At 48.5% G+C, this 27,446-nt stretch overlaps 3 protein-coding genes across 11 annotated transcripts; 1 reads left to right on the forward strand and 2 right to left on the reverse strand.

Moving 5' to 3' along the window:
- Positions 1-331: 331 nt before the first annotated feature.
- Positions 332-3,307, reverse strand: NRM (nurim). Of its 2 annotated transcripts, XM_045500647.1 has the most exons (4): positions 3,068-3,299; positions 2,296-2,492; positions 1,507-1,683; positions 332-1,157 (listed from the first exon to the last, which is right to left on the reverse strand). In XM_045500647.1, exons 1-4 carry the CDS (start codon positions 3,198-3,200, stop codon positions 876-878), a joined length of 789 nt encoding a protein of 262 aa, XP_045356603.1. In that variant the 5' UTR covers positions 3,201-3,299; the 3' UTR covers positions 332-875. The 2 variants fall into 2 exon arrangements, with proteins under 2 accessions (XP_045356603.1, XP_045356604.1); XM_045500648.1 differs by lacking the exon at positions 1,507-1,683 and having other exon boundaries at positions 3,068-3,307.
- TUBB (tubulin beta class I) lies at positions 3,044-27,221 on the forward strand. 2 transcript variants are annotated; one of them, XM_045500638.1, is made up of 7 exons: positions 3,044-3,114; positions 4,385-4,533; positions 6,269-6,349; positions 22,520-22,972; positions 24,361-24,469; positions 24,749-24,859; positions 25,157-27,221. In XM_045500638.1, exons 4-7 carry the CDS (start codon positions 22,916-22,918, stop codon positions 26,212-26,214), a joined length of 1,335 nt encoding a protein of 444 aa, XP_045356594.1. In that variant the 5' UTR covers positions 3,044-3,114; positions 4,385-4,533; positions 6,269-6,349; positions 22,520-22,915; the 3' UTR covers positions 26,215-27,221. The 2 variants fall into 2 exon arrangements, with proteins under 2 accessions (XP_045356594.1, XP_045356593.1); XM_045500637.1 differs by lacking the exons at positions 3,044-3,114; positions 4,385-4,533 and having other exon boundaries at positions 6,078-6,349.
- Positions 6,020-21,103, reverse strand: MDC1 (mediator of DNA damage checkpoint 1). Of its 7 annotated transcripts, none has more exons than XM_045500620.1 (15): positions 20,829-21,103; positions 18,472-18,610; positions 17,540-17,920; positions 17,385-17,454; positions 15,638-17,103; positions 14,820-14,885; positions 14,562-14,651; positions 13,073-13,849; positions 12,924-12,967; positions 10,420-12,453; positions 10,219-10,338; positions 9,908-10,090; positions 9,552-9,677; positions 9,330-9,440; positions 6,020-7,532 (listed from the first exon to the last, which is right to left on the reverse strand). In XM_045500620.1, exons 1-15 carry the CDS (start codon positions 20,835-20,837, stop codon positions 7,365-7,367), a joined length of 5,784 nt encoding a protein of 1,927 aa, XP_045356576.1. In that variant the 5' UTR covers positions 20,838-21,103; the 3' UTR covers positions 6,020-7,364. The 7 variants fall into 7 exon arrangements, 6 of the variants coding, with proteins under 6 accessions (XP_045356576.1, XP_045356577.1, XP_045356578.1 ...); XM_045500621.1 differs by lacking the exon at positions 20,829-21,103 and adding an exon at positions 20,440-20,724; XM_045500622.1 differs by lacking the exon at positions 20,829-21,103 and adding an exon at positions 20,279-20,403.
- Positions 27,222-27,446: the final 225 nt, after the last annotated feature.

The following is a 27,446-nucleotide window of genomic DNA, read 5'->3' on the forward strand; positions in this document are numbered from 1 at the left end:
GCTGCGGTGGGTCTGTGGAGAGCGGGGCGGCTGGAGAAGTGCTCAGAAGCCAACGACTTTGGAAACTGGTTCCCCCACCAGAGCCAATGCCCCACTCTCTAGCTTCATTCTGTCTTCCATGGGTCCCCTAGTCTGCAGTGGGAAAATTGGGGAATTTGGAGGAAGGGGGACCGGGGAGATGGGGGTGGGTCTGCCGGAGTGGTCGCCGCCCAGCTGTCGCCAGAGGGCGCGGTGGCTGCCCAGACTCGAGTTTGGCATGCCCTGGCTCCGCTTGCCTTCCGTCCCAAAGTTAGCCCTCTGGCTAGAGAAGACACTGACAGACTACATGGCATATGTAGAAAAAAAACGCTGAATTTTATTTTTCTGCTGCGCGTGTTTCTCGGGAGAACAGAAGAGCGGAAGGATCCTCTCAACTAGGTTAGAGGATAGAGCCAGGGGCAGGGCCTAAAGAGGCCAGTGGGGCAGGCACTACCATCAAACCTGCAGACTCTGCTGCTAGGAAGTGAAGCTGGAGGAGAAGGGGATCCCTGAGGCACAGAATCAAGTAACAGTGGGAGGGAAGTGGTCAAGCCAACCCTTCTTCCTTTATAAGGAGGTTCTTGAGGCAGGTGGGTGGGAGGGGAAGGGGCTGGGGATCAAGCCCTAAACTGTGAGGAGACATAAGTTTCCCACCTCCTTTTCCTGGCTGGTGAGATCTTGGAGGTCCAGTGGTTGAAACTCAAAATTTAGGGTATGGAGCTGGGCCCAAGGAGTGGAGGCTCAAACAAGGGAAGGGACAGCCCCTTCAGTCCATAGATTTGGGCCTCTGGTCTGAAGCAGCCAGGGCCTGGATGTTAAAGGAGAGGAAGTGCAGGGCTTGGAACCAGGCTAGCTCTTCACTCAGCCTCACCTTCCTGGGGCCGGGAGAGCAGGTTGAGTTTTCTTTGTAACTGGACCCGGAGGTAGCGGAGGTCTTGCTGGTCAAGTCCGTGAGCCAGGCCCAGGTAGAGTGTAAGGAGGAGAGCAAGGAGGAGGCGGTCAGTGCCCAGGGTGGGCACCACCCACAGCACTGTCAGCAACTCCACACAGACTGGGTGGCGCAAGTGGGAGAAGAGTCTCAGAGCCCGGGGAGACTTCAGGGCCAGAGGCTCACCCAGCCCCAGCACATGGTAGTATACCTAGGAGGGAGAACAGCTTAGAAATGAAGTCAAACCCTTTTTGCAACTTAGCCACCTCTTTCCTCCCTTTGGAGGAAACTTCCCCTTCTATAACTCAGGCCCAAGAACCACCCTTCTGAGACCTGGACTCCTGATTCTCATCTCTGCTAGGCCCAGGAGGCCTATGGCTTCTGACCTTTGAGGGAAAGCTGAGGGGAGACTCTCTTATAAGAAAAGGAAGTAGGTGAGGGAGTTGAAAGAAGAGGAAGGTGGAAGAGCATGGGAGGAGGAGGAGGAGGGAAATCCTTGAAAGGGAAAGAGGCATTCTAGAGGGAATCAGAGGTCTCAGGTAGGAATCTGGGAGCCTCACCTGTTTGAGGCCCATGAGCTCGGCGTAGTCAAAGACGAGAAGGATGCTGAAGATGAGGAGCCAGGCTATGACGTGGAGCACAAAGCAGAAGAGGGGCACCCAGGTGGCCCATGGCTCAGCTCGAGCCTCCCACAACACAGGGCCTCTGGGTACAGGTTCCCAGTACCGCATCACCAACTGGGAAAGGATGAGGGGCTGGGTATCTCAGCAGCCTACCCTTGAAAGACCTAGACCCAGAGGCTGCCCCCACCCCAGGCTGGCCTGCAGTTCTCCCCACCTCTACCATGAGCATCATAAACAAAAATTCACCATGTGATGCATGCTAGGTGGGGTCCCAAGGATGTAAAGATAACCTGTATCTACCCTGAGGACTTAAGAGAACAGATGGGGGTGACCAGATAGGTACATAAAGTAGCCTGTGCCAAGCACACACTGAGAAAACAAATGTGTACTAACTGGGAAGCCTCCTCTTGAGACCTCAGGAAGTGATTCTGAAGAAAGGGTAGGACTGAAAGAGGTGTCACCAAAGGGATCTCAAGCAGAACAACATGAACAAAGTTGCAAAGGTGAGAATGCACATATGGTACTTGGGGAATGAGGAGTGGTACACCATTCTTGATAAGAAGGATATGTGCTGTGGAGGAATGGAAGCTGAGATTAGAGTCCTAAACACCCTAAATTCCCCTAAACCCACATTTTATCAGAAGGCTAAGGTCCTTGCCCCTTCAACTGAGGGCACCCTTCTCACAGATTGTTTCCCTTGGGGACTCAGTGGCCAAGGCCTCATACCTGCAATGCCAGGGCAGTGCATGCCACGTACAGTGACCTCTGAAGAACCCCAAAATATCGAGACATCCACGCCTTCACTGTCTCAGTTGCCATGAGGCTGTGCTGCCCCACAAATAGTATCAGGAGACCCAGATCCCAAGCCAGGGGGGCAAGGATGCTGCAGTCCTGCAGAGCAGCCAGCCATCCTTGGCGGGCATCTAGGGGGAGTTCAAGAAGGGGACAAAAGATCAAGAAAGTTTCAGGAAACACCCCCTACCCTAATCTCCTCTTGGGGGTCCCAGGCCATGTCCTTTAATGCTTTCAAGAGCCTTAATGCTTCCTCTCCTGGTTTTTCCCATATTGCTTTTCCATTCTCTGCCCTTTCCCTTTTCCCCAGGCCTCCTTCAGAGTGGGGAGGAGGATTCCTTCAATCACAAAAGGCTTGGCTGGAGAGGCCACCATTGGACTGATCCTCGTGTTTTCGGTACTCCAAATGTGCCCTCTTTTTAACACTCCCCTCTCCATAGTCCTCTCTACAAAAGCACTTTCCTTTCCTCTGCTTCTTATCGCCTTTTCCCTCCCCACTCAGTCCTAACTCTTCCGCCTCTCCAAACCGCTAATCCCTGAGTTCCTAATTTAGCCCTCCGGTCAGCCCAGAAGCTTCTCGGGCTTTCAAGGTTCTAGTTCCCTCTCCCGGACTTCCCCTGTCATTTGTCTCGAAGCCCCGCCCTCCCTCGCTCTCGTCCGGCTCCACCTCCAGCCACAGAGCTCATCCTCGATCCCTTCCGCTCACCCGGACCCCCAGGCTCCGGGAGCCCTCCAAGAAGTGGCCGAAGAGAGGTAAAGCGCACGAACTCCACTCCGGTGCCAAAAGCCAGGATGAAAGAGGCGAGGGCAGCAGGGACCAGGAGCAGAGTTGGGGCCATGGCGACACTCGGAGGGGTTGGGAAAAGGGCGGGTATGGGATTCCCGCGGCCGCAGGCCCCGCCCCCGCCCCCACCTCCAGCCTGGGGTCCTGCCCAGGAAGGCGTGGCTCCTTCGCGCCGCTGCCTCGGCGTGCGTTCTCCGCGCGCTTTTTTTTCACACTGTCCCTAGGGCGGGTCCCGGCGCCTTGACTGAGCCTACGGTCGCCGCGTCATAGAAGGGAATGTTAGAATTCTGAGTGACAAGTGGAAACGTAGCTGCTCTGCAGCCACTCGTGTGGGTTGAGTCGCAGCTCGGCTAGTTGTCTCATCTAAAATGAAGACCGTTCGTTTCTTTCAGGGTTCTTGTAGAAAACGAGAATTATAAACCCCCTTTTCTGTAACCTTAGCCACTAAACATAGCCAAAGTCAGAGGTTACAAAGCGTCGGTTAACGCTTCAAATAGGAAACGGTGAGAGAACGGAAGACTGTTGACCGAGGCTGAAAACCCAAAGGTCTGAATCACCTATTACATCTTGTTAAAAAGTTAGTGACCATTTTACCATAAAGTAAATTAATGTTTATTCTGTAACTTATTCTCTCCACTTGCCAAGGACAGAGAATTTCTCTGTAACACTTAGATTATTTCTAATAATGCCAAAGGCTGTTGATCTATAATCATGAGAATAACAATGTTAAATATTTGTGATAGAAAATTTTGTGTTGTAAACTTTGTAGTAGGTTAATTTTACCCAAGCTTGTGATAATTATGACTTTACTCTGCAAGCTCATAAGCCTGACCACCATCCACGAGTCAGAAACCGCTAAGATCTTTTGTCTGAATTTTTTCCTCCAGACCTGTTTGTAATACCTACAGAATAACATATTTGAAAAGCAAAGTAAAAATAAGGTTTCCTCCATCTGAATTAAACATCATGTTGCTAAGGACCTAGTCACAGTACCTATGACCATAGCAGGGACCTTAGAACATCATGTAGCGAAATCCTTCAGCTTACAGACATAAGAACATAAAGAAAATTTACCAAGATGAGAACTAAGTTGCTGCTAGTCCTGTGGGCTCATGGATGAGAAAATTGCCAGGCAGCATCCCACAGCCTTTACTTTCCTTCTGTTGGAGGATCAGTACTCCCACCCTCCTCTGAATCAGTGCTGTTGTAAACTATACCAGTCTTATGTTTTCCCTCCAGATGCACCCTTCACCCTGCTTGTTCGAGGTTGTCCCAAATGGACTAAATCAATGAAAATCACAGCTTTTATTGAGGAAGCCCTCTCTGCATAACTGCTCTCTCCTCTCAACCTTTTGGACTTAGAGCTTAGAGGTGGTCACAATAGAGCTGTGAGTACTAGGGTACTGTAACATTATGATTTCTCTACACTCTCCCAACTTCCTTGTCATTTTCACTGTATTAAACTCTCTCCAATTATCCTAATTTGACTGTGCTGTTATTTCCTGCTAGGACCCTGATAGAAATACATTATTTGTACTACTATAGTATTCATTGGAAGTGTAAGAAAAGATCTCTATTCTCCAGAAGTTAAAACTGGGGCACTTCAATGTCACTAAATCAAGGTGCAGATGAGTGCTAAAATGGGGGTATAGAGACAGCTAGTACTGTAAGGCGTCCCATGAACCTCAAGGCCATAGACAGTTTCACACAGTACAAGATTCTGAGTGTGCAAGGGGACTAATATTTATTTGGGTCCTACTGTGCTGACAGCTCAGAGCCTGGAGCCTGCTTCAGATTCTGTCTCCCTCTCTCTGCCCTTCCCCCCCTTGCGCGTGTGTGCTCTCTCTCTCTCAAAAATAAATAAACATTAAAAAAGACATGTTTATATGTTTAAAAGTCAGCAGTATGTGGCAAAGCTCATGCTCTTTCTACTACACCAAAGTTTTACAAACTTAAGTATAATTTACTTGCAGAAAAGCCACTAACTAATCACCCATCTTTGTTATTAAAGTGAAATTCACATAACATAAAAACAACTATTTTAAAGAGAACAATCCAGTGACATTTAATACAATTCATAATGTGTGCAATCACCATCTCTATCTAGTTCCAAAGCATTTTTATCATCCCAAAATAAAACCCTATACCCATTAAGCAGTCACTCCCCGTTTCCCCCTTCTCCCAGCTGCTGACAACCACTACTCTACTCTGTCTCTATGAATTTACCTATTCCAAGTATTTCATGTAGGTGGAATCATCCCAGGTGACTTTGTGTCTGGCTTCTTTCACTTAGTATAATGCTTTTGAGGTTCATTCTCAAAACATTGTAGCAAGAATCGATACTTCATCTCCTTTTATGGCTGAATAATATTCTGTTGTGTGGATATGCCACATTTGTTTATTCACCTGTTAATGAACATTTTTCTTTTCACCTTTTGGCTCTAATGAAGTATAGATATGAACATCTGTGTACAAGTATTTGTTTCAACATGTGTTTTAAGTCTTTTGGGTGCACACCTACTAGTGGAATTACTGGGTCTTTTGGTAATTCTATGTCTAATTTTTTAGAAATTGTCAGATTGTTTACCACAGCAGCTGAACCATTTTATATTCCCACCAGCAATACGTGATAAGGGTTCCAATTTCTCCACATCACTGAAATCAACCAACTTTTAAACTTTAAATTTAAGGGGCACCTGGATGGCTCAATTGGTGGAACATGCAACTCTTGATCTTGGGGTTGTGAGTTCAAGCCCCACAGTGGGTGTAGAGCTTACTTTAAAGACAAAAATAAACAAATACATAAATAAGATATAAGATTATAAATAAATAATACATAAATTTAAGATGTTTAAAAAAACCTGCACTACACCATAAGGCACAGAGTGAATATTTATTTATCACAGAAATTAAACCTAAGCTCTAATTTTATAAATACTGGAAAAGCAGGCCAGAAAAGTGCAAAGATCTGCTCAAAGTCAAAACTAAAGAACACTTCTAACAAGATGGGGTGAGGAGAGAGGAAAATATTTTAGTAGCATTCCATACCTCCAACCTCAAATTTACTCACTCCAAGCATCCCTTCAAGTTCTTGACACTAAAATTGTTTCTACTCTCTTTCAGAGGATGAATAAGAATCCCAGTCAAAGAGGGAGAGAGATGGCTTCCAAACAGGAGGCAGGACACCATGTGTGCCACACAGCAGTAAGTACATCAGTCCTGCTAAGGGCAGCCACTTATGATATCTGAGAATGGGATTACCCAACTCTAAGTGGCCATTTGAGAAATCTGTGTCTCATCAGGTGACCCAGCTGCCTCCCACTCGTGTCTCAATCTAAACACTGAGTGACCACTGACATGCTCCAACTCCTGGGCTGTAGTGTCTTTGTGGAGATGGTAAATAGACCTGAATAGCTTATAGGAGGCCCCTCCCTTCTCAAAGATGGGAGGGGTCTCTGCCTCAGTTTCCCCTTCTAGACAGCAGAGGGCTCTGGCTGTCCCCCACTGATATCATTATGGAACCCCAGCTGGGGTCCCTATTCAGTGCTGACTCCCCCCTCCTAGCAGCTGCTCTTCCAAACACACCCCTCCTCCTGCTGCCCCAGCCCTTGACACTGGCTGGCCTTCCCTCCCACACACAGGCCATGAGATGGGCTCCTGAGACCCTCCCCCAGCAAAGGGCTGCCTGCAGCTCATTCTGGAGAGAGAGAGCAGGCAAAAACTTGGACTGGCAGATAGAGGCCTGGGGAGTCAGAGTGCCTCAGTTTCCTCCTCAATAGCAACTGAGTATTTGTAGTATCTGAAAGCAGGCTTGATACTTGATGGCACAAATGTAGACTTCATCTCCTTTCCCACTTCCTGCAGGAAGCAGGATGGGGGCAGGTAGCACCTGGTAGGCAGGATGGTTTGCCCCTCCCTCCTCCATCCCTTCTGGAAGTTTTGGGGCCTTAGTGCCTGCAACAGCCAGCCTTGGGCAAATAAAAGACTAGGTTGTTTACTTAAAAAAAAAAAAAAAAAAAGAAACAGAAAAAAAAAAAACTGGCTAAAATCTCATCTTTTTGTTTATCCATAAGCCTTTTTAGCCCCACCCATGTTCCAAGACAAATCAGGTCAGTATACCCCAATTCTTTCTAAAGCCCTAGGTTCTTTCTTCCAAATCTTTTCTAACACTTTATTTACTGGTCTGGGAGGGAAAACAGTAAGTACTGTGGTGATGTTTTCACGAGGATGACATTTCCAAAGTGGAGAGGATGAAGGCCTCTGGCTTGGCTTCCTGCTTCAGCACTCCTGTCAGCAGGAACTCAGGTGAGAGAATGGGCAGCCCAACCCGAAATGGAATAGAGCATCGAGAGAAGTCCTGGGAGCATGTAATCACAACTCTCTGAGGCTGGGAAAGACAGAGAGCAAAGACAAAGTCATGGGTGAAAAACAATCCTAGAAATAGGTTTGGAGTCCACAAATCAGTTTCAGCATTGCTACAATATACCTCCTGATAGGAAGCACACTTGCTGGAAGTACTCTTCCCAGAAAAACTGAACCTGAATTTATTCGAGCTTTTAAAATTAACTACAATTTACAAGGAATGTAAGAGATGGAAGAACAAGATAAATTACACAGCAAAGGAGCAAACAGAAAAACCCAGATTGGAACATTCTAAAGAACAACTGACATAGTTTCTGCAGGAAGTCAATGGAATAAGAAAGGCTGGGTGGGTTGGGGGGGGATCTTCTAGAGTAAAACAGAATTAAGAGACATGCAATTGTGAGGGGAGCCTGGGTGGCTCAGTCATTTAAGCAACTTATTTCAGCTCAAGTCATGATCTCAGGGGTGATGACATGGAGCCCTGAGTTGGGGCTCTGTGCTGTCAGGGCAGGGCGTGCTTGGGATCCTCTCTCTCTGCCCCTTCCTGCTCACATGTGCAAGCATACTCTCTCTCAAAAATAAACAGGGGTAGTGGCTCAGTTGGTTAAGCCTCCAACTTTGGCTCAGGTCATGATCTCACAGTTTGTGGGTTTGAGCCCCGCCTCAGGCTCTGTGTTGACAGCTGAGAGCCTGGAGCCAGCTTCAGATTCTGTCTCTTTCTGCACCTACCCTGCTTGCACTGTGTCTCTCTCTCTCAAAAGTAAATAAACATTCGGGGTGCCTGGGTGGCTCAGTCGGTTAAGCGTCTGACTTCGGCTCAGGTCATGATCTCACAGTTTGTGAGTTCGAGCCCCACATCGGGCTCTGTGCTGACAGCTTGGAGCCTGGAGCCTGCTTAGATTCTGTGTCTCCCTCTCTCTCTCTGACCCTCCCCCCTTTCATGCTCTCTGTCTCAAAAATAAATAAAAATTAAAAAAAAAAAAAAGTAAATAAACATTAAAAAAGTTTTTTTAAATAACCATTAAAAAAAAAGGAGATTGCAATTGTGGCAATACTTGGACCTCATCTGAATCTTGACTTGAATTATAAAGACACATTTTTGGCCAATTGGAAAAATCTGACTAATGGACTCTGAGAAAATGACAAGAAACTATTGTTAATTTTGTTATGGATCAATAATGGCATTGTGATTATGTAAACAAACATACATCATTTCTTACAGAAGTATACTTTATGTAGGGGGAAATAATATGATGCTTGTAGTTTCCTTTAAGATACTTCAGCAAAGGGGCGCCTGGGTGGCTCAGTCAGTAAAGCATCTGACTCTTGGTTTCAGCCCATGACATGATCTCATGGTTTGTGAGTCTGAGCCCCGCATCAGGCTCTGCGCAGAGCCTGCTTGGGATGATCTGTCTCCCCTCTCTTTCTGCCCCTACCTTGCTCATACTCTTTCAAAATAAATAAACTTTACAAAACTTTTTTTTTAAGTACTTCAGCAAAGAAAAAAAAAGGGATAAATGCAGACGATATAGCAAAATCTAAGCTACCTTGTTAAATCTGAGTGACTGATATATGCAGGTTCATTGATATATGGAAGTTCTCTCTCCCTTTGTGTATATTTAAAATATTAAAAATGCAAAATAAAAATCCATTTGGAATCAGCAAACCTCTCCTACATTCCTATCCCTTTATATACCACAGAGCTTACCCCCACCCTCTCACTACTCTGTGTTTCTATCCATACCAGTATTCTCCAAACTTTTCCCATTCCAGCCACCTCTTTAACTGCCACCTCACTAGACCCAAAACATACCACCCATACCTTATAGGAGCGGGGCATGCTGGGTAGGACAGTGCCTCCACAGCAGCTGATGATCTCTCCCATTTGAGGTGGTGGTGGCTGGACTCCTGGGGTCACATGGATCTCATAGCCCTAAGCAGAAGAAAACAGTGAAGACCATAGATGTATGCACTGAGAGCCCATGAACAGTTGGAGAGACTCAGGAAGGAGGCCTGAAGCATGGGGCAGAAGACAGCCTCTCACCTCTAGCAACCTTCTCTCCCGAGCCCGGCTCAGGGCATCTCGAAGGCTGAAGCCAAAGTTCTTCTCCTGCTCAGGATCAGTCACCACATATTCATCCGGGGGCAAGAAGCAACCAGCCTTGCGGGACTAAGGATAGCAGCAGTGAGCATCAAAGCTGAGCCCAGCCTACCACCCAGCTCTTCTGCTCAGCATGTGGACGGAGCTTATGAAATGTTCTTTGAATTAAGCTTTCTGCCTCATTCACCTCCCTTGTCTTTCTTTACCCCCTTTCCCCTCACTACTTTCTAGAGCATCATGTGAGCAGTTTTCTGCCATCAATATCTCTGCTGGTGTGCTATCACCTCCTGGCCTCTCACCTGATGCAGCCAGTCCAGGGAGAGGATGGGGATCCCCCGCCCCAGGGCACACAGGAACTTGACCGTGCGGCGGACTCGATCAGTCACCAGGTGGGAAGCCTCTGCCACTGAGCTGGCCAGACTCCCACCCAGGGCCAGCACCGCCTGTTCTCCACGGGCATCCACCACACCTGTGAAGAGTACCTGTGGAGGGAGTTAGCCTAAGCTGGTCACGGCAACCCACGCCATCAGTGTCTATCTCTGAACCCCTAAGTCTCCTCCCATCCTCCCATGTCTGTCTCCCACCAAGCCCCACGCCCCTTCTCTCCTACTTTGGGTGCTGTGGACTCTTGGTTAGGTTTGACCCGCCGAAGGCTGCGGCTTGGGATTCTCCTGGGCTCCTCCTCTGTTTGGTCTCTCTTTCTCTTGCCTGGTCCTGGAATCACTGCAACCTGGGATTGAGAAAGATCTTGCTGGGAGTTTCCGAGCCTCCAAGCCCTTTCCTAGCTTCATGGCCCCAGCCCTCACCTCACCTCGTCCTTCCTTGGGCTCTCTGCTGAATCTTCTTCCTCTTTGTGGAGGGACACGGTCTTCTGTTGGAGCCGTTTTTGAAGTGGGGGTGAATCCACAGTAGCCAAAGGCCTCTTGCGGCTCCGAGAGGGCTTATACTGGGGCTCTCGGGTGAACTCAGATCTGCCTGCTGCCTCTACCTTTTGGATCTGGGTAGCATGAGTGGGGGCCTCAGGAAGCTGGGCAAGAGCAGGCTCGGGAATGGTCCTAAGAGACTCCACTGCTCTCACTGCTCGTCTTTGGTTCTTTGAGGATCGAGAGTTAGGTTCAGGGGGTGCAGAGTGGGGCTCATGGACAATGGGAGCTGTGAAGGACCCATGCTTCCTCGTGGCCCTCCGCTTCCTGATGCAGTTGGCTTGAGGGATGGGCTCAGGGGGAACAGGCTGGCCTATGGGGTCAGGATTCTGGGATTCAGGGGTGGTAAGAACTGGCACAGCACTTACTGTAGACCTTAGTGTCTTACCCTGACCACCCTCAGCTATAGCCTTAGGGGTGACCAGTTGATCTATGGGGTTGAGAGATTCAAGGTCAGAGGCTGTAGATTCAATTGGTTGGGGGATCTTGACAGAGGACCTATGTATCCTTCCCCGAGTGGCCCGAAATGTAGGCTCAGGGGTGACAGGCTGATCTGTGGAGATGGAAGGCTGGAGCTCAGAGGCTGTGGGGACAACTGGCTCAGGGGTCTTGACGGAGGACCTTTGTGTCCTGCCCCGAGTGGCCCGAGGTGTGAGTTTGGGAGTGACAGGCTCGTCTGTGGGGGTGGAAGCCTGGAGCTCAGGGACTGTGGGGACAACTGGTTTGGGGGTCTTGCTAGAAGACCTGGGTGTCCTGCCCTGAGATTTATGTTTGGGGGTGACAGACTGGCCTTTGGGGGTGGTAGGCTGGAGCTCAGGGGCTGTGGGAACAGTTGGTTCATGGGTCTTGACAAAAGACCTGGATGTCCTGCGCTGAGATGTGGGTTTGGGGGTGACAGATTGGTCTGTGGGGATGGAAGACTGGACTTCAGGAGCTGTTGGGACAACTAGCTCAGGAATCTTGACAGAAGACCTAGGTATCCTGCTATGAGTGGCCCCAGATGTGGGCTCAGTGAGGACAGACTGGTCTTTGGAGGTGGTAGGCTGGAGTTCAGGGGCCGTGGGGACAGTTGATTCAGGAGGGATCTTGACAGAGGACCCACGTGTCCTGCCTCGAGTGACTCGAGATGTGGGCTCAGGGGTGACAGGCTGGTCTTTGGAAGTAGAAGGCTGGAGCTCAGGGGCTGTGGGGACAATTGCTTTGGGAGTCTTGACACAAGACCTACGTGCCCTGCCCTGAGTAGCCCCAGATACAGACTCAGTGATGACAAACTGGCCTTTGGAGGTGGAAGGCTGGAGCTGAGAGGCTGTGGAACTAACTGGTTCAGGGGTTTTTACAAATTTATGTGTCCTGTCCTGAGATATGAGCTCAGGAGTGACAGACTGGTCTTTAGAGGTGGAAGGCTGAACATCAGGGGCTGTAGGGACAACTACTTCAGGGGCCTTGACAGAGAACCTTTGTGTCCTACCCCGAGTGATCCGCGATGTGAGCTCAGGGGTGACAGGCTCGTCTTTGGAAGTGGAAGGCTGGAGCTCAGGGGCTGTGGGGACAACCAGTTCAGGGGTCTTCACAGAGGACCTACGTCTCCTGCCCCGAATGACCTGAGATGTGGGCTCAGCACTGAGGGGTTGGTCTGTGGGAATGGCAGTATGAGGTTCAAGGGCTACAGAAGAAACTGGAGAGGGTGTCTTCCTGGAGGACCCTCGGAGCCTGACTTTGGGTTTTGGCAAGGGAGTCTCTGGAACTTTCTGATTCCTGTTTTGCCTGGTCCTGGGAATGGGCTCTAAAGAAGATGGAGAGGAAGAACAGAAGGGCTGAGGCACAGGATGTTTTTGACTCTGAAAGAGGAGGGGGTTTTGGTGTGGGGCTGAAGCTTCAGGCACTGCAGGAGGCTGACAAGCATCTGTGGATTCCTGATCACCCTGAGGAGAAATAGAAGCAAGTGAGGGAGGAAGAGGCAGAAAGAAGAAAGACAGTACTTGAATACTGTTCTTGATACTTGTTTATGGTTAGACTGTGTTCCTGGCATTTCACTTGTCTATGACCTCCCTTCCTAAGACTGGAAACTTCCCGGGGAGGGAGCAGTCCTCGTTCCCACAGACCCCACCTCATGCTAGAATAGTGTTCTCCATAGATGGATGATGGCAATAAGAGGATGGTTGGAAAAAAGAGGGAAAAGACACAAAAAAAATGGATATTCTGAGTTAGGTACAGGGAGACAGAACTTGAAAAACAGATACAGAAAATGACAGGTGCCAAGGGAAAGGGAAAGAAACCAACTCAGGAGTGGTGACAACAGATTAAAACTGGGAAGACAGAGAAAGGAGTAGATTGGAGCAAGGTCAGGGGAAGGAACAGTGGACTAGGAGGAGGCAGAAACAGCAGCTCTCACCCCGAAGGCCTTCTCAGCAGGTGGCACCTCACAAGTCAAGTGGCCTAGACAGAAAGTAAAAACAAATGTAGCTGAGGTCTAAGCAGTCAGTCACTTGGGGGTTGGTTAGCACGAAGGCTAACCTGGGGTTCCCCTCTGTCTTCACTTACCTCTCTGCTGCCTCCTGGGGCTCATTGGGACTCCCTCTCCTCCACCTGACTGGCTCCCAGAAGCTACTGAGGCTGAAGCAAGTCCCTGATGACCGCCTGTCCCTGTTTCAAGCTCTAGTGTTGGACTGGAGGCTTGCCCTTCCTGGTCCTGGCTCCCTTTCTCAGTCTCCCCTCTCTGTGGGCCTCTCTCCAGTATTACTTCTGGTACCTCAACTCCTAATCCATTTGGCTCACCCTCTCTCTCTAGTACTAGTTTCTCTGTTTCTCTCTCAAATATTTCTCTTGTAAGAATCTGCTTTTCTATCTCTTTCTCTTGTATTTCCCTGGTTATCTCAATTTCTACGTTCAAACTCTCCATATTTCTTTTAACACTTGCAATTTTCACCTTTTGGTCAGACTCCTGTCCTTGAGTATCTTTAGCTAACACCTGTATCCCTCTGGTTAACTCTTCTTCTCCTATCACATCTTCTTGTTCTCCTGATGGCAGGTTCTCAGTTTCCCTGTCCAATGGTCCTCTCTCAGGGGCCACCCCCTCTGCTGCTTCTCTTGGTATCCCCATGTCTTTCTCCATAGTCTGCATCCCTTTGTCCTGAATCCCCAATGGCTCTATGTGAACTGGGCTTCCTGGATTTTGGCCTTGTGGTATTGTCCAAGGTGTAGAGAGGCAGGATCCATGGGCATGAAGAGGAGCAACAATGGGCTCGGGCTCAGGGGCCTCAGACTCTCTCGGACAGAATGGCTGTGTTGCCAAGACCTCCCACGGCTCATCCAAGGTACCTGGAAGGAGAGAGGGAGAGAGAGAGATACAGATTGAAAATGTAACAGGTTGAGAAAAGATTAAGATAAATTCATGAATAGTAAACCTAAATGGATTATTAAAGGAAAGTTGGGAATAAGGAGGACAGTTATAACATTTAGTATTTGTCTAAAAAATAAGACCCCACACACGTACATAAATTCTCATAGGGGTGCCTGGGTGGCTCAGTTGGTTAAGCATCCAACTTCGGCTTAGGTCATGATCCTGTGGTTCATGAGCTCAAGCCCCACATCAGGCTCTTTGCTGTCAGCACAGAGCCCGCTTCGGATCGTCTATCCCCCTCTCTCACTGCCCCTCTCCAGCTCGTTCTCTCTCAAAATAAACAAATAAAGTTAAAAAAAAAAAAAGTTCTCATAGCAGCCTCTTTAAAAATGACGGAGGGGTGCCTGGGTGGCTCAGTTGGTTAAGTGTCCGGCTTGATTTCAGCTCAGGTCATGATCTCATGATTCGGGATACTGAGCCTTGCATCAGGCTCTGCATTGACAACGAGAGCCTGCTGGGGATTCTCTCTCTCTCCCTCTCTCAAATAAATAAATAAACTTAAAAAAAAAAATTTAAAAAGATGATGGAGATGGAGAAACATCAGCAAAAGTCAAACAATATGAAAAAAACATGTAGAGGGAGAAAGCAATGATGCCAAGTTAGGGGCATGAAAGACAGAATAGCTTATACCTGTATCCTGGAAGCTACAGCAGGAAGGACCAGGCTCTTGGGGTAGAGTAACCAGAAACGCCTGGGTGGCTTCATCCTCCATGCTCTGGGCTGTTGCACAAGAAAAGCCAACTCAAGCACAGCTCCTCCACAGAACTCCAGGGTCCCATTCCTGGTTTCTTGCCTCACCCATGCTAGCTTTCACAACCTTCAAGGACCACCACTTTGGGCTCCCAGGTCCCACCTGCACCAACATCCACATGACATGGATGTCCTCACCTTCCAGATTCTGATTGTCTCTCTCCACAAAGCACTGGGTAGCCTGTAGGTCCAGGTCTTCAGAATCTGGTGGAGGAAGAATAGAGGATAGATAATAAAAACTCTACCTGACCCTTAATTCCTTACTCTCTCTACCATTTTCTCCCTAACCCAAATCCTTCTGCAATGGACCAAATGTGTGTATCCCCCAAATTCACATGCTGAAATCTAATTTCCAACGTGAGTTTATTAGGAGGTGGGGCCTTAGGGAGATGATTAGTACATGAGGATAGAACACATGTAAATGGGATTAGTACCCTTAAAAAGAGACCCCAGAGGGGCGCCTGGGTGGCTCAGTCGGTTAAGCATCCGACTTTGGCTCAGGTCATGATCTCGCGGTCCGTGAGTTCGAGCCCTGCGTCGGCCTCTGTGCTGACAGCTCATAGCCTGGAGCCTGTTTCAGATTCTGTATCTCCCTCTCTCTCTGCCCCTCCCCCGTTCATGCTCTGTCTCTCTCTGTCTCAAAAATAAATAAACGTTAAAAAAAAAAAATTAAAAAAAAAAAAAAAAAAAAAGAGACCCCAGAGAGTTCCCTTGTGCCCTCTGCCATGTGAGGACATAGTAAGAACACAGCTGCCTATGAACAAGGAAGCAAGTCTTTACCAGAACATGACCAATCTGGCATTTTGATCTTAGACTTACCGGCCTTCACAACTGTGTGAAAAATAAATTTCTGTTATTTATAAGCCACCAGTATTCTGTTATTACAGCCCAAATGGACTAAGATACTCTATAAGCATTCTTTCTTTTAGGGGTCAAGAGAGAAGGCCAGCACTTACCACCGTGGTTGTCTCCAGAGTCCTGGGTCCTGTCCATATGTGGTTCTCTCTCCCTTTCTATGGAGGTCTGGGCTCCCTCTCTCTGTGGCTGGATGGATTCCCCTGAAGTGCCTGTGACCACCAGATCATTAATATCCTCCCTTGAGACAGGGAGGTGATCCTGCTCCACCTGTGACACAAGTGACCCACCCTGGGCCCTCGCCTCAAGATCTCTCTTGTGCTCAAGAACAGCTACAGCCCTCTTTGCCCCAGCATCCTCTTCTGCTGGAAGCTGGCTCTTTCTTATATCTGCCACCACTGAAGCTGCTAAGGATATGCCCTCCACATCTGTCTCACAGTCCCCAGATGGAGGTTGGGCTTCCTCTAGATGCATCACAGGCAGCTTCGCTTGGCCCTCTTCTACTTCCACATCTGTTTGATCTGTCCATACCACAGGCACCTGATGCTTCTCCACAAGTATAACAGCTGACCCTGGTGGGACTTTCTCTTTCACTTGTATGTTGATGTCCACTGTGGCAGAGGCTTGGCTTCTCTCCAGATGGACCCCAAGTGAGCTCTTATCTTTGTCCACCCCTAGATCACTGTTTTGGGCAGGAGGTTGCCTCTTTTCTGAATATGCCTTGTCTGTGTGACCCTTGAAAACAGTTCCTCTCTTTTCCATTGGGAGCCCCTCCTCCTCCATGTCTGTGTCGCTGTCTCTCCCAGTAGAGGTTTGGTTTTGCTCCAGAAGGGCCACAGGTTGGGCCCTGTCCTCTTCCAAATCTGTATCTCTGTTCCATGTAGTGGCTCGGCTCTCTTTCAGATGTGCCAAAGCGAGTGCTGCTAAGACTTCTTCCTCACCATCTGTATTGCTGTCAATCACCACAGAGGCTCGGCTTCTCTCTAGAGGGACTGCCAGCTGGATCTCACCTTCCCCCACATCTGTATCACTACCAGTTGGGCTCTCCTGTAGATGTACCAAGGCATGTGTCCGAGGACTCTCTGTACTAATTCCATGGAAGATTTGCCTCTTCTTCATAGGAACTACAGCTGGGGTTGCAGGGATCTCTTCTTCTTCCACATCAGTATCACTGTCTATGAAGTCAGAAGGCTGAGCCCTTTCCAAATGGACCACAGCAGGCCTTCCTGGAGGCCTGCTCTCATCATCCACCTCTGTGTCACTGTCTTCCCCAGCAGGTTGGTTCCTCTCCAGTATCACCCCAAGTGGGACCACCCCATTCCTTGCATCCCTTTCAACTTCTGTGTCATTGTTTCTCTCTTTTACTGAACACTGATTCTTTTCAAGCTGGATTTCAGTTGCCATAGCTGTAGACTGTTTTGTCTCTGCAGTGGAGCCTCTTCTGGCAGTTGAGGAGGCCTCTCCTGATGCTGGATGTTGACTTTCTTCCTCATCCGTGTCACTGTCCAGGTTGAATGCAAAAGGTGGCCCAGGGCCATCTGGGGCAGGGGAAGGCCCCTCTTCATCACTGTGAAGGGAACAGAAAGAATCTAAAGCATGTTTCCCAAGAAGGAATATTCTACTCAACAGGGAGCTCCCTGAGAGCAGACACAAGGCAGTAGCTGTTTTTTTTCTCTCCAGCAATTAGTTCTCTACTTGGCACATCAGGTTAATGAAAGTTCAGCTGAGCAAAAGACTATGTGCAATTCCCCGGCCCCACTTTCATGATAATCATCTCTCAGAGTTGGATCCTATAGCCCTGGTTCCTCCTCCTTTTGAAGACTCAAGTATCTGGTCCTCTGCACTCACCTCTCTGGAACCACTGCAGCTAGAGGGCAGGTTCTTGGTTCTTTCACCACACACCTTTCTGAAGGAGAATCTATAAAGAATAGAAAGGAATAAGTTGACTATTTTAAACTCACCATCCCCATCTTCTCACCCACCCTCCCAATACACAAACATACCTACTTCCTCCTCTGAGTCCTCAGCCAACAGGAGTCCCTGGGGTTGAGTTCGTCCCTGTGCCCTGGGTGTCTCTTCTATAGTTAGAGGGCCCCGGGAAACAAAGGGCAGGGGAACATTCAGGCGATGGTACTGGCAGGGCAAGTCAGCAAAGAGAATCAACTCCTGGTCCCTCAGCCGATGACTCACCCCTGGGCTTAGGACTTTAGGAGGCCTTAGGACTTGAGTACCATTGAGGCTGCCACAATCTTGAAGGACAGGTGCCTTGTCCCAGGCCAAGATTTCAATCACTGCATGTTGTTTGGAGATGGATGAAAAGGGCAGGATCACAGAGCAATCAGGCATTCGGCCTACCATATTCTTCCCGAGATACAGAGGGAAATCTAAGAATTAGAGAGGTAGATAGATTAAGGCCAGAGTCTTGGCCTGCTATCAGGAAAATATTCCTGTTAAGTACCCCACTACTAACTGAAGGTCTCCACATACATAAGAAAATAAAAGGCTGTAGTACACCTAAGTATTGAAGAATATAAGCAATGTTATTCATTGTCAATATCCATCCATCCATATTGGATTTTTTTCTATTGTGGTAAAATATATGTTAAAATTTACCATGTAACCATTTTTAAGTGTACAGTTCAGGGGCATTAAGTACACTCACATTGTTGTGCAACCATCGCCACCATCCATTTCCAGACTATGCTCAATTTCTATCTGAATGTCTTCACCTTCTCCTACCAAAGTAAAATTGAGCCCACTGAGTCCAGGGCATTTGCCTGGAACAATCAATTCAATCAGCCCCTCTTCTCCATTCCCAGTGAAAAACATTTTCAGATCTCCTTGAAATATATATAAGCTTCTTGCAACCTTCCAACTACCTCCCCATAAAAATAAGGGGCCTGTGTCAGTACTCGAGCATCTAATAACCTCTGACCTTTTTCTGGTCCATGGGCACTACTGAAGATATGCAGTCGTCCTACGGGCTCCAAGCTACACCCCAAGGATTCACTGGGTATCTCTTTCTCCTCCTCTTCCTCAACCTCCCAGTTAATAGCTTGGGTGTCTTCCATGACCTGGGAAAGAAACACATTATCATCATCTCTATCACAACATTTAATTAAAAAATATTTGTGATGGTTATTGAGTTAGAGCTCAACATTGGGCTCTATGCTGTCAGCACAAAGCCAGCTTTGAATCCTCTGTCCCCCTCTCTCTCTGCCCTTCCCCCACTTACACACATGCACATGCTCTCCCTCTCTCAAAACTAAATAAAAGTTTGTGACTATGATAAAAAATAAATATTGGTGGGGGATAAATATTACAAGGTCCCAAGTACACAAATATATACAAACACACGTGCTTACATACAGAGACAAACATTTTCAGAAACAATGTTTGCCTTAGGATATACAATATACTGATAGTTTTCATTCCCGTTCTCTATTTTTTAAATGCTGATTTGCAACACACAGTTTGAAAAAAAAACATTTCAAAGGGAGCCAAATTATGCTAAGCATCAACTATGTGTTGGGCATTGTGTTATATGTCAGGCATAGGAGACATAGGAGGCATGCATTTAGGAAAGTCATGCTAAAAATATTAAATGAGTTGCTCAGAATAACATAGCAAGTAGGTGGAAAGGACAAGAATAAATATGCTTCTGGAGGCAAAGCCCATGGTTTTTACACTTTGCCAGAACATCTCAGTATGATCAGAGTAAACTGCAAAGAATCCTAACAGCTGATACACATACATGCTTGCTATGTGTGAAGCACTGCTCTAGTTACTTTATATCTATCTACCTATATATATGTACATATATACATATAAGTACATATATTAACATATACAGATTCAGTCCTCACAAGAATCTTGTAAACAACTATTACTATATTCTATTTCTCAGATTAGGAAACTGCAACATACATGGGTTCAAGAACTTGCCCAAGATCACCAAGATACTGTCCATCCTCTGTTTAACATTTGGTGGCTTTTCATACCCACAGAATAAAGTAAAATCTCAACTCCATAGCAAGACCTTCCATGATCTGAACCTCAAGTCCTACAGTGTATGCTCCCCTCCCCCAAAGCCTATGGTTCAGCCATATGGACCTTCTCCCCAATTTCCCAACACAGTTCCTGTTGTCTCCCACACCTGCATGCTTTAGCCAGTACCTTGGCCCTTAACTCCTAGTTTTCTGATCCAACTCCTACCCATGATTTATGATTCAGTTCAAATGTCACTTCCAACAAAGCCTTTCCTGGAGTCTTCCCTGCTTTCTGGCGTTGTGTACCCACATGTTCCACAGTGGTCAGTAAACTTGTCTTTCCCCTAACCTTTCTCACTATATTGTAACCAGTACTTTCCATTTCTGCCTTCACACACCCTCTCGAGAACTGGACCAGCAGAACTGTGTCTTTTCCCCTAGGGCACATCATATTCGCTCGACAGCACCTATTGTGTACCTGGTACTGTTCAAACCAAACATAAAATTAACCCTGCCCTCCTGTTGAAAGGGGATGAAAACTCAAAACAGGATGGGTGGAACTCACTTAGAAGGATGCCATCCCAGAGGTTAATTGTTGACAGGGAAAGTAGGACGCGTCCATGGGGATAGTGCTAACTCCGTCCTTAAGACTGGAGGATTCGGCGGGAGCCCGGGACCCTTGGCTCCAATCCAGTGGACCACCATCTTTGATCCCTACCCCAGTGGGTTCCCTCCAGGCCCAATGTCTCATACCTAAACTCGGGGAGGGGCGTCAAGTAAGGATGAGTATTATAATCCGAGAAGCAAACTTCCAAGTATCCTCCGCCCAGTCGCACCCAAGGCACGCCCCTCCCGCCCTCCGGGAGAACCAAGATGGCACCCGAGGAGTCGTGGACGAGGCCCCCAGAACTCACCTACTTTGAGTCCCCGCGCGCGCCACCAGTAACGGCCACGACCCAGTGGCGCTAGAGCTCGTGCCGGGAGGGAGCCGATTCGCTGATTGGCTCGTACTGCTGTCTTTCACAGCTCTGCTGAGCGACGATTGACGAAGCTCCCAACGCCGAGCCACAAAGCCCCGCCCCCACCCTTAAACAGCTTCAAAGGGCTGCTTCTCCCGGGAACCCGAAATCGGTTGAGGGAGGCGGCAATCGGAGGTTGCTCTGTGCGCACAGAATCGCGCACTCGATTGGACAGCTCCGAGGCACAACCCACCGCCGCTTCACCACCCACCGCCCACTTCCCGCGTAGATTTCCAAACCGCAACCACAGAGTCTGGCTGCCGCCGGCGGATAGAGGGGCTTACCATCGTCATTGCCGGATGCGTTTACTGCAACCAGAGAGCCCTTCCCCGGTCCTCCGAGACATGGAGTCCGCTGACTCATGAGAAATGAAAATGAGGTGTGGGTTGCAGTCGTGGCTGGAGGCTGCAGTTTGGAGAACGGCCCGTAGGCGTGGCGCTTGAGGACTCCCTCATGGAACTTCATTTCCTTCTGATTTGGCTTTTTTAGTAGAAGTCATGTCTGTTGCTCCCTGAGAATACATCCCTGATGGACATTTAGAGGTCATTTTCCTAAGGATCCGTAGGCGAAGAGAGAGAACTGTTTTGTTAACTATCTTAAAGGTTGACCAAGGTCTTTCAAGAGGTGTAGAAAGGATGATAAAATCATCTATTTCATGATCTCATACTAAGAGGAGAAGAGAATAGTAACAATTCGATATGTGTATAATTTAGGAAGTCTTTTTGCGTTCTTTATCTCACTTTCTTACGACCACAACAATCAAATAAGGAGAAGTAGATTTTACAGAAGGAATTGAAGGTCTGCGCGGACCTCCCGAGGTTCCTACAGCTAATGTAAGGTAGAGACAACTTGAAACAAGTCCTCTAATTCTAAATTCTGAGCCCTCCCCACTACCACAAAATAACTGCTTTCATGGTGATCATGCTCCAAAACATGAAATATTCTCTTTTTAGTGGGTAGAGGGGGTCTTATACAACTTGATGTTTATTTTTTTAGGTGAGGAGAAATGTGTTGAATGGATTGTGAATGATGATCTTGTTGTCCCATATTGTTACAGTGCTTCCCACACTCCATTGTTTATACACTTCCCACCAAATTGCAAGATCCTGAAGACACGGGAGCTAATTTTTACTCTTTTTGTATCCGTAGCTTCTGGTTTGTTGGACACCTAGTTTCTATCAAACGAATTAACCCCTAAGAAGAGGCATGCTACCCTGACTTGAGCCCATCCAATTTTCTCCCATCAGCTCCCCTCTTTTGTTTCAATCCTGAGGCTTTTGAAAGATTGCAATGACCAGCCACCCAGTCAGTGAATTCAGCAAACTGAAAAACAGTTCCACTGAAGTGTCTAGAGAGGCAGGCTGGAAGACACTAAAATTCTACCACGCACTTCATCTCAACAGTTCTGTGACAAAAAGCGTCGTTAGTGCTGCTCTAAGGCCCAGCATCCGTTACACGTAGACAAAGACTTCTGGCTTCACAGATTCCAGATAGTTTTCTAAACTTATTCTTTGAACACACCCTCAGACAATTACATCTCTCTTCTAAAAAGCCCTTGCTGCAATTTGGTTTCTTTCTAAACATTATCATTAGAAAACTTACAAGGAAATAGGCAATACGCTCTTTCTGTCTGGGGGAGCAGCGGCTCACTGGCGCTCATGCCTAGGGGCACCAAAGGACCAGCCATTAGATAGCAGAGCAGGGTGCCGCATTTCTCCCGTTTTCGCTGAGCTAAGCGGCCCTCTCTTCCCAAGAGCTACCGCAGCAGGGAGCGTTCGGGGCGTGCCCACTCCACCTTCCAACGCCTGGCACCCTAGGGCTCCCAATTAGTGTGTCCCCGAAAACTACTCCCTCTTAGTACAAAAACTCAGGCATGGGGGAAAGAAATCTTGAGCAAGATCACTTTTCACCAAAACAAAAAACAAAACCCAAACCAAAAATCCAGTATCCACCCATCCCTCCCTTCCTTTTGCAGCGTGGACAACAATGGAGGACTACAACTCCCAGTGAGGCCTGCGTTCCTCCATCCAAGCAGAGACCAATGGACGTCTCATACGTGAGTGGCATCGACTAATCAGGGCCAGCCTAGATAAGGCTTTGTCTCGAGACCGCGGCGCGGGGCGCGTTCTCCCGCCTCCCAGCCTGGGCGCACGCGCGCCCCGCCCTGCCCGCCTTCCCTGCTTTGCCCTCCCCTCTTCTTTCTCCCTCTCAGAACCTTCCTGCAGCTGCGTTCGGACCTCGCTGCTCTAGCCTCCGGGACACGTCCCATCCTTCCAGCCTGCGACTAGCAGTATAGAAAAAAAATTCCATATCATTTTCTTGCCCCCTACGTATCTTGAGGCGAGCAAAAAATTTAAAATAAATTTTAACAATGAGGGAAATCGTGCACATCCAGGCCGGTCAGTGTGGCAACCAGATCGGTGCCAAGGTAAGGATTTTAAACCTCTTCTTTTAATTATGTTTCTTTTGAGATGGAAAAAGTCCAGATAAATGATGGAGAATAGTTGTGGGATATATTTGCATTTCATCCATAGTTGAACTTTGCCCCCCAAAAGTTTTCTATACATAATAGACCTCTGTAACTAGATTTCACTTTTGAAAAACGGGGAATTCTTGGCTGGCTTATTTTGGGAAAGCTATTAAGTACCTTTCGGGTTTGGGGGTGGGAAGACCGTGGTTCTGTAAGATTTTACCTGAAAGTGTTCTAACGATCTGAGGACCGGGGAGGGAGGAAGATGCGGAAACGGTTCGAGACAAAGCGAAGCGAGGTTTCCCCCATGTGCATACCCCTTGGCTGGGTTTCGTCGGAGGGGGAAGGAGAGAGGTTGGGCGGCGGCTGCGGAGAGCTCGAATCCCACCCGTGGGCTGGGGGACGCGGTGCGCCAGGGTGGGCTGCGGTGAGCGGTGCCCTTCGCAAAAGATAGGCATCTCGCGCGCCCGCGATCCCTGAGGGGCGGCCCCGTAGTTCTTCGTGGATGGAAGACTAATAGGTGCTGAATTAATTTTATTTCCTTTCATCTCCCGTAAAGAGACCCTTTTAGGGCGTGAACAGATACCGGGAAAGAGGGCGGGAGAGTCCTTTTCTTTAAAGGGTCCCTCAGGAATAACCAAGGGGAGAAAGGAAGATAATCCGTATTTAAAGCGAGGGCTTAAAAGCTAGCCAAGGAATAAAATACCGAGGCCAACCAAGGCAGAGTTGGGGAGTGGTGGGTTTTTTTTTTTTTTTTTTTTTTTTTTGCGCGCCGTTACAGTGTAGCGGGGGAAGGGCGGGGAGGAAGTGCTGCTGCTACGTTGTAGCAGAAGGGCGGGGCCGGGCGCCCCTGGCGCGCGGGGACAATGCGGCCCTGCCGACCGGCTGGGGGCGCGCTAGTCCGAGTTGAGCCCCGCCTCGCGCGGAATTCACGCCCCCGCCCACGCGCGACGCACCCTTTGTCAGTGGCACGGCGCGCGCGTGCGCCTCAATCGTGGAGGGAGGGTGGTCCACCGCAGCAGCTGCTTCTTTCTCTACCCCTTGCCCTTTGTACAAGTCCGGGAGGTTCGCTTGTCCAGTCTGGTCTGCCGCTTCCATCCCCCTCGGCACACTCCCACCCCACAATTTCCTGCTATCGCCGGGCATCCTCAGCTGCAACTCCGCTCACATCCCAAGCAGTGAAACCTGCGGGTGGCTCGTGGAAGGAGGTGGCAGGCAGATGGGGGGAATACCGGGCCCTAGAACCGGGCTCACCACCGGGGTGTCTGGGATTAAAATGTGTGGATCGGGGGAGCCTAATTGGCTGGGACCAGAGCTTTTGAGGTCTCATTGCTTTCCCTCGGCAGTTCTGGGAGGTAATCAGTGATGAACATGGCATTGACCCCACCGGTACCTACCACGGTGACAGCGACCTGCAGCTGGACCGCATCTCCGTGTACTATAATGAAGCTACAGGTAAGGGCGGGAGCCCGGGAAGTTTGCCTCCTGTTTCCTCTCCCCCTTCTCTGGGGTCTCTTTCCAGCCCTGGAGAACCCTTTACCACCTTCGGATGGGTCTTTTTTTTTTTTTTTTTTTTTTAAAGGAGAACTCAACTTAATTTGGCTTCCCCGTGGAGCAAAAGATTGGCTCTCCTGCCCCCTGGTGGCAGCACTTGGAATCACAAGTTTGGGTCCTTGGTCTCCCAGCCCCAACTTATCTTGTCTGCCAATTTTTACTCTACTTTCTTCCATACAGGTGGCAAATATGTTCCTCGTGCTATCTTGGTGGATCTAGAACCAGGGACCATGGACTCTGTTCGCTCAGGTCCTTTTGGGCAGATATTCAGACCAGACAACTTTGTTTTCGGTGAGTTATACACATATTAGTAAGTGATGTGCTGTTCAATTTACTAGTATGAAGGAAACAGGAAGAATTAGGAGATAATTGTTATACTGGAGAGCTTACCTGGGGCTGTGTTCTGAAATCTCTAATGCAGGGTGTTGGTAGTGACTACCCTAGGTTGTAAATATTGGGGGGGGGGGTATATCACAGGTGAGTGAGAAAGAAGGCACATTCATGGACATTTTTCCAAAAGTTGAAGGTGGAATTTGGTCTTTTATCTCTCACCTTACTAACCAAGATTGCCTCCTGACCCCATTCCAGGTCAGTCTGGGGCAGGCAACAACTGGGCCAAGGGCCACTACACAGAGGGGGCTGAGCTGGTTGACTCAGTCTTGGATGTGGTACGGAAGGAGGCCGAGAGCTGTGACTGCCTGCAGGGCTTCCAGCTGACCCACTCACTGGGTGGGGGCACAGGCTCTGGAATGGGCACCTTGCTCATCAGCAAGATCCGAGAAGAATATCCTGACCGCATCATGAACACCTTCAGTGTGGTACCTTCACCCAAAGTGTCTGACACTGTGGTTGAGCCCTACAATGCCACCCTCTCCGTCCATCAATTGGTAGAGAACACAGATGAGACCTACTGCATTGACAACGAGGCCCTTTATGACATCTGCTTCCGCACTCTCAAGCTGACCACTCCAACCTACGGGGACCTGAACCACCTTGTCTCAGCCACCATGAGCGGTGTCACCACCTGCCTTCGCTTCCCTGGTCAGCTCAATGCAGACCTCCGCAAGCTGGCAGTTAACATGGTGCCCTTCCCACGTCTCCACTTCTTTATGCCTGGCTTTGCACCTCTGACCAGCCGTGGAAGCCAGCAGTATCGGGCCCTTACTGTGCCTGAACTCACCCAGCAGGTCTTCGATGCCAAGAACATGATGGCTGCCTGTGACCCCCGCCATGGCCGTTACCTCACTGTAGCTGCTGTCTTCCGTGGGCGGATGTCCATGAAGGAGGTAGATGAGCAGATGCTCAATGTGCAAAACAAGAATAGCAGCTACTTCGTGGAATGGATCCCCAACAATGTCAAGACGGCTGTCTGTGACATCCCACCCCGTGGCCTCAAGATGGCAGTCACCTTCATCGGCAACAGCACGGCCATCCAGGAGCTCTTCAAGCGCATCTCAGAGCAATTCACGGCCATGTTCCGGCGCAAGGCCTTCCTCCACTGGTACACAGGTGAGGGCATGGACGAGATGGAGTTCACTGAAGCTGAGAGCAACATGAACGACCTTGTCTCCGAGTACCAGCAGTACCAGGATGCCACCGCAGAAGAAGAAGAGGATTTTGGTGAGGAGGCTGAAGAGGAGGCCTAAGAGCATCATCACCGTAGCCTTCTCTGTTCCCTCAGCCTTCTTCCTCAACTGCCCTTGTCCTCTCCCTCAGAATTTGCATTTTCTGCCTCTATCTTGTTTTTAGTTTTTCCTTTTTTGGAGGGGGGTTCCTAGAACAGTGCCTGGCACATAATAGGCGCTCAATAAATATTTGTTGTTTGTTGAATGTCTCCTCTCTTCCACTTTGGGAAAACCTAGATTTCTGCCATTCTGGGTAACCTGGTATTCCCCTTAGGTATACATTTCTCTCATCTGTCCAGTTGATATTTCCCTTTGTTTAAGAAGCTGGAATTCATTAGATCTCATTTAGAACCATATGCTGAAAACCCAGTAGATGGCCACTATCCTAAGCCCATGTGGTAGCCCAAGGGAAAGGAAACCAACCAGAGGTACCTATAAGGAAGGGTTAGGGTTTTCTATTCCAGACCGGTTTTGGGGAAGGCTAAACAAGCTATTGAAGTCCTGATTTCCGGGAATTTCCCTGTTATTTCTCAGCTTTAGGGAAGGTGTTAACAGTATTATCTCCATTTTTAGTCTCCTTCCAAGCTCTGTCCTGTTTCCTTTGTAGGGGTCTGCCCACTCTGTTGAGTGGGATCCTTCCCTCTTCTATGCAACCTCTTTCACATGTTGGATTCCTTTTCCCATGGTTGGAGAAGGCCAAAAGGGGGAAGAGGGACTGACTTTGGTCCCTAAAGCCTCCAGAAAGGCCCTCCCCATCCCCACTTTTTCTTACAAACCTAGCCCTGCCATGTATAAGGTGTGTATTGCCACCTAAATACTTGAGTCATTCCTCCAGAGAAGGGACAAGGAGAACCCTCCATCTTTTGGCAACATCTCATCTCTTCCTTTTGCTATTCCTTTTATCCACCTGCCCTTGGTTTTGTCCTGTCCTACACTTCGAATTTCTATTTTGTGTTGAACTTGCTTTTTTTCATATTGAAAAGATGACATTGCCCCAAGAGCCAAAAATAAATGAGAATTGAAAAGAAGTTGTGAGATGTGTGCTCATTTAGGGAAAGCTTGCCAGTGGACACATGAAGCTCAAGTTCAGTTATACATATACTCTGCTTTCCATAAGCTGACGAGAATATCCTTATACTTAATTGACTTTCATTTCTTAGCCCTAGTACCCAAACCACCCCACCATCCTTACTACCAGTCTCAGTAACTGGGATAGGCATAGGCTCAGATGCAGGATCTATGGGCAGAAATGG

The sequence above is a fragment of the Leopardus geoffroyi genome, chromosome B2, assembly GCF_018350155.1.
Source record: "Leopardus geoffroyi isolate Oge1 chromosome B2, O.geoffroyi_Oge1_pat1.0, whole genome shotgun sequence".
Lineage (NCBI taxonomy): Eukaryota > Metazoa > Chordata > Mammalia > Carnivora > Felidae > Leopardus > Leopardus geoffroyi.